At 38.2% G+C, this 6,096-nt stretch overlaps 1 protein-coding gene across 1 annotated transcript; it reads right to left on the bottom strand.

Annotated features, from left to right (window-relative positions):
• Positions 1 to 1,503: 1,503 nt before the first annotated feature.
• On the bottom strand, positions 1,504 to 5,028 carry LOC306993202 (C-type mannose receptor 2-like). Its single transcript, XM_079602821.1, has 5 exons — positions 4,972 to 5,028; positions 4,745 to 4,783; positions 4,196 to 4,549; positions 2,669 to 3,022; positions 1,504 to 2,506 (listed from the first exon to the last, which is right to left on the bottom strand). The coding sequence occupies exons 2-5, from the start codon at positions 4,779 to 4,781 to the stop codon at positions 2,145 to 2,147; spliced, it is 1,107 nt and encodes a 368-aa protein (XP_079458947.1). The 5' UTR covers positions 4,782 to 4,783; positions 4,972 to 5,028; the 3' UTR covers positions 1,504 to 2,144.
• Between the last annotated feature and the right edge of the window lie 1,068 nt (positions 5,029 to 6,096).

Here is a 6,096-nt window from a genome sequence, read left to right as displayed (position 1 = left end):
CGTTCTGCGGTGCCGTTGCTCTGGACCAGATTATAACATGCTTATGTTCCGTCAGATGAAATCTTGCAGGTGTCTGTGTTTCTCCATCCATGCAATAAATGCACATCCTTGAATTATCGCGGATTTCTAGCGCATTTACTTGAGCTTCATAGGTAATGTATCTATGGTTTGACCCATTTGAGATACGGCCAAAATCAGAATTTAAAATGGACTAAATAATAAAGCTCTCTACGCACTTGACGAGCGCTGACGGACCATAGACTGTAAAGAGTGACTGACATGTATGCACATAATCACGGTCACACACACTCTCAGAGTAATATAACGTTATAAGTTACTGCATAATACATTTTCAACTAGCAGAATAGCTGTACAGAATCACGATACACAGTCTCACTTGTAGCTATGTCTTTTAAATATTATGATATTTCAATGGGCAAAAACAGGACCTTTTAATTGGCATTCTGATTTTAATAATCAACTGTCACTTTAGCGCGATGCCCTGTGCAGTCGCAGACTTGGTACTGTGAGTAGCATATAGCATTAGCTCCCAAGCCTGAGCTAACTCCATAACGTTGCGCTAGGTGGGCGTGGTTTCAGATAGCCAGGCTCCTCAGCTCCGCCTCTTTGCCCATATTCTGTTATCCGGGAGTGACGAGCGGTGACGCGAGGCCAAGATGGCGACGGCCGGCTCCGCCCACTTTAGGCTTCAAAAATGCTCTTCAGAAACCTACGGGTGACGTCACGGACACTACGTCCATATTTTTTTACAGTCTATGGAACAAACCAACGTTAGTTGGTAGAGAAAGCGGGTTGGGTAATACCAAGTAGTCGGTGGTGGGCGGGGGGTACATTACAGATTATTTAAAATATGATACTATCTTTCTCGCTTGCAAATTAAATTAATAACGAAAAAGTATTAATTTGGAATATTTCATATTTATTTTAATCTGAATGATGTGATGATATTGGGGGGGTTATATTAGCTGATCTGATTTTTGAGGGGGTCATGACCCCCGTAACCCCCGTGCAAATTACGCGCATGCCTCACTCGTCTGTTGAGTAATAAAAAAGCAATCTCTGCATCACTTTTACAACATTTCAAAGGCTTCAGTTCTCGACATCTTCCGAAAAGCCAAGCTTATGTTGATTCTTGTTTTATTACAAGCTGTCACTCTTCTGCTCTTCTTTTATTACTCTTCTGCATTTTTAAACGGGTGATTCCCTCAATAAGAACTGGTGTAGATGTATGACGGAAATAATGTACAATTTTAATCACGTAATTATCTTATTAACGGAAGTTTCTACAATGTTATTTTAACACTCTGTAGATGGGACCATACAGACATCGAGTAGTGTCCACTGAGTTAACACTGAGGATTTTACTGTGTAAAATGTTGAGTTGTTAATAACAATTAAGTTGAAAGAATATTTACATCATTCAAAAATGTTTCTATTATTACAATTTTATATATTTGTGTTTTATAAATGTCACACAAAAATGCTGTTTGTAAATGAGTTTATTTGAGCTGGTGTTGTTGAGCACTCCTTTGAATTACAGATTGCAAGATACTTTATACTCAACTTTTAGTTTTTCTTTAAGAATAAACCACATTTAATTTCATTGAGACATATATAGATGCTCACAGTCATATTTTAAACAAGTAATTTGTAAATATATGACTACTGCGAAACACAGGAGTGAGGAGAAGAAAGAAACCACACCACAAGAATAACAAGATCCCATGACATCAACAGACGTGGCTTGTGCTTTACTTAGTTTTTATTTTATTTAAAATAGCATATTTCTATTTAACATCAAGTATGTTTGACTGAACAGTCTGTAAAAATAATGAGCCATTTTTTCAGAAATGAATGAGAATTTGAGATGTAAATGTTTGTAAAAGCCACAGATGAAAACTCATTTTGATGTCATGGGATCTTTAAAACATATAGTGTACATTAATATTTGAAATGCCTAAATAACATTACATTGACAGTAAAAATACTCATATGATACCTTTAAATTACAGAAATTAATTTAATTGTACTGATATAAACACATTATCTGATGATAAAAAAAGTGTTTGCCAGCTAAAAAAGCATTCACCAGTTATGTAAGAACACAATCATATCCTTCAGTCCTAATATCTGCTGCAGATGAAGTTGAGTGTGTCGTGTTGAGGACGGCTGGTCCAGCGCTGATCTCCTCCAGACTGAACTGCTCCAGATCTCACTGCAGACACACAGTCCTCGTCTCCTGTGCCGTTCCCTGGAGCCCAGTTCTGATAGCACACGGTCTGTCCGCTCACCCAGAACCAGAGGCCCACAGTGCAGGAGTGACGTAAACCCAACCACACCGCCGCAGTAGACGCACGTTTAACCACATTCACCACCTCCTCCTGCATCTCTTCTGACTGAACCGAGACCAGATCCGTATTATTCTGTCTGCAGTATCTCAGAGCTTCAGGCCACGTCAGATTCTCTCTGATCAGAATCAGTTTATCTGGACACAAAACACACCACAAGCAGAAACTAGAGAGAGACTGATCAAAAACAACATGCAGAACAAACACTGGAGGAATCTGTCATGTCAGACATGTAGCGTGAACTTTAAGATATCTGGAGCTGATGGATGGATTGTGTGTGTTTGTGAGGATCTGCTCACCTTCATGACACACAAAAGGGTATCGGTTGTTGCAAGAGACGTCTATCCACTGTCCCAGATCATTGTGTTCGATCGCTGTACAGTTTTCATTTCCTCCACTATTATTAGGTTCACCAGTATTCCAGAATCTGAATCTGGAGTTACTCTGATCTGACCACTGCCATGAGTCTCTGACTCGGAACAGACCGATCCAGATCTGTGATGCAGATGACTGATGATCACTAATGATCTTCTCAACCTGTTGACTCTCATTCTGGTTCCTCACACTGACCAGATCACTGTGAGTCTGTCTGCAGAAACTCTGAGCGTCTCTCCAGTTCTTCATCTGATTGACAAAGACGAGTCCTGTGTTCGCTTTAGGAAGAAAAAAACAAAACTGTTTCATAAATCAGTTTGTTCATTATTCATTGTTCTTATGTTGCTTTATGTTTTACCCACAACAGGGGCGAGGCGAGAAATGTTCAAGTGGGCCTTTATAAAACAGGATAGGCAAAGCGTAGAGAATGAAAATTGCACGCCAAATTGCTATGATTGACAGTGATAACCGTAGCGACGGACGCGAAAAAAATATTTCTCAAAATAGACCTGTGCATTAAAGGTAGAGTAGGTCAGAATTGTCTAAAAAAACTTTTATTCAAATTTGTTTAAACTGTCTTTATATACCAATACATAATTAAAATGCAAGTACTCTGAAATAGAGAGTATAAAAAACTGAGTGACTCTAGTGTATTTAATCTTCAATAAACACAGCTCATTAATTCCATTCACTCCCACCTAAAAACGGGTGCGCGACTGCGCACTCGTGGGCAGAGCCAGTAATAGCGGCGGTAGTCATGGCGACGGAGAGTGACAGTCGCGCAAGCCAATCACTTGTTTCGTCCCGGTAGGAATTAATGAGCTGTGTTTTTTGAAGATTAAATACACTAGAGTCACTCAATTTTTATACTCTCTTTTTCAAAGTATTTACATTTTAATTATGTATTGGTATAAGACAGTTTAAGCCAATTTGAAAAAAAGTTCTTTAGACAATTCTGACCTACCCAACCTTTAAGTGCCGTAATGTAAATGCACTTATAGACCTGCAGCAACGTGTGTGTGTGTGTGTGTGTGTGTGTGTGTGTGTGTGTGTGGCTGGCTGGCTGCCTGTTCTGCCATCCTGTGTTTAATTACAAATAAACCTTCGTTTTGGAAATATATCCTCGTCTCAGGCTGCCTTCCTGTAATTCACCGTGAAAATTAGATTATGTGCTTTGAGACATGAGGTAGTTTAACGCTGTCTCTTGAGACGCTTAGCAGAGACTCTGCTGTGTGTGTTCGTATGTGTTTTAAAAGAGCCGTGGCTTTGGAGACGCTCTGAAGGGAGAGTGGGATCTCATGCTTTCTATTTCTAGCCTCTCGGAAATGGCCTACGCTACATTTAATTTATAAGTTAACACTGTGTGTGTTAGTAGAAAATGTTTTGCAGCCGTTATATTTGGTATATGGTGCATCTATAAATGAACTGTAGTTTTAAATATCTGCACTCACTGTTGTTGCAGACGAAATGACGAGTATCACTACATGGCAAATCCTCCCATTGTCCATTGCTCATCATTCCACAATAACTGCCTTCAGGTTGTCCAGGTCTCCAGTTCAGATAGAGCGCAGGTTCTCCTGAAGACCACTGCCATTTATCAACACCCGTCTTCTTCAGCCCAATCCAGATATACTGACCAACTCCATCCTTCACACTCTTCTTCAGCTCGTTCATGTCGTTCATGTTGTCAACGGTGGCCAGATCTGTGTAACTCTCTCTGCAGTGTCTCTGAGCTTCAGTCCAGGTCTTCCACACGTTTATAAAGTGATACTGACGCTGAACACATTCAGATACGGAGCAGAGAGCTGTGAAAGAGAGGGTTTGATTTAATGCTTTTCATAACAATTCAATTCAATTCAAATTTATTTGTAAAGCGCTTTTCACAATACATATTGTTTCAAAGCAGCTTTACAGAAAATGCATTTCAGAAATGTACATAGAAAATATAACAGGGTCAAAATGAAACTATAAACCATAAATAAAACCACAAACACACTCACCAATGAGAAGAAGAAGAAAATATAGAGATTGGTCCATTTCTGAGGAAAAAAACACATAAAAAAACTCAAATACTCACAAATTCATCTTGGTGTAAATCATGATCATGTAATTATATTAAAAAAAAAAAAAAAAAAAAAAAAAAGAAGCTATTTTTGTCTTAGCAATCATTGAGACAATATGAACATCTGAAAGTGTAATTGTGTTTGAAGAATGAACATGTTCTTACTTTAGAGGTCGTGTGTTTCTGTCCTGAGTCTGATGTTTCTGTCTGCAGATTTAAACTACGTGATTATTATATCTGCTCTCATCCCTCATTCAGCTCATCACATCATTTGTGTATTTCTCTGGAAACCCCTATTTCATATTTCACTTCCTCTATATTTGTGTGTTTGTCCACCTCTTTCCCTTTATTTGCATATTGGCATCTGTGTCAGTCAGTATAAGTCTATATTAATATGGACCTTAATCAAAAAAAATATATGTTAACATTCACAACTAAACAGCTGCTTCAATGATATTCCTGGACTGGAAAAACGCAAGTGTTTAAAGAGCTTTATTTTAATTTTCAAAGCTTTGCATGTTTTAATAAACCTCTAAATGTATGTACAGCAGTGCTTATGTAACACCATTTACTGGTAATGAAGGTATTTCTAATTAAATGATATAAACCAGTTGCATATGTTATACAAAAGACACACACTCATCTTTGCACCAGTAAAATGTGTTCACTTATATCCTGTAGCGTGCACATCCTCTCTAGTGTGGGTATCTGGACAGACCCCATGTTTGAGTTTCTCTGTGTTTAAGCCACTTTTATCTGTTGCTGTTTGAACTGAACAATGATGGTTGAGGTCAGTAGTGAAGACTGGTGATACTGGTGATACTGAGAGCTAAAGCTTGATAGTGAGAGAGTTTGGGGCTTATGGGTTTGAGGCATTTAAAAAGACAAAATGTAGAGTAGGCCTAAGGGAAGACAATTCTTTCTTTGGGAAAACAAATAGAATAGGTTTTGCTCGTATATATAGGCTTCTCTTTTTTTGTCGTCTTCTGAGAGCTGAGACCCCTCACTTTCACAACAGAGACGAGATAAAGACATTAAAGTGCTCATATCATGCTTTCAGTCCCCTGAAGGTCATTTATAATGTTAGTAAAGATTATTAGACTCATTATCTCACTAAAATAATATCATCATCTTCTGCTGTTTCAGAATAAACGTCTTTATTTCCTCCGTCTAAATACTTGATTGTGATTGGCTGGAATGTGTTCATTAAAACAAAGTTCATTCAAATTAATTTCTAAGAAAGTCTTATTTTGAAAATTCTTATTTTGTTTTGTTTCAAACTCCTGCTGT

The sequence above is a fragment of the Phoxinus phoxinus genome, assembly GCF_949152265.1.
Source record: "Phoxinus phoxinus genome assembly, chromosome: 2".
Taxonomy (NCBI): domain Eukaryota; kingdom Metazoa; phylum Chordata; class Actinopteri; order Cypriniformes; family Leuciscidae; genus Phoxinus; species Phoxinus phoxinus.
The sequence above is the reverse complement of the archived record's forward strand: the minus strand, read 5'-3'. Positions and strand labels throughout refer to the sequence as shown.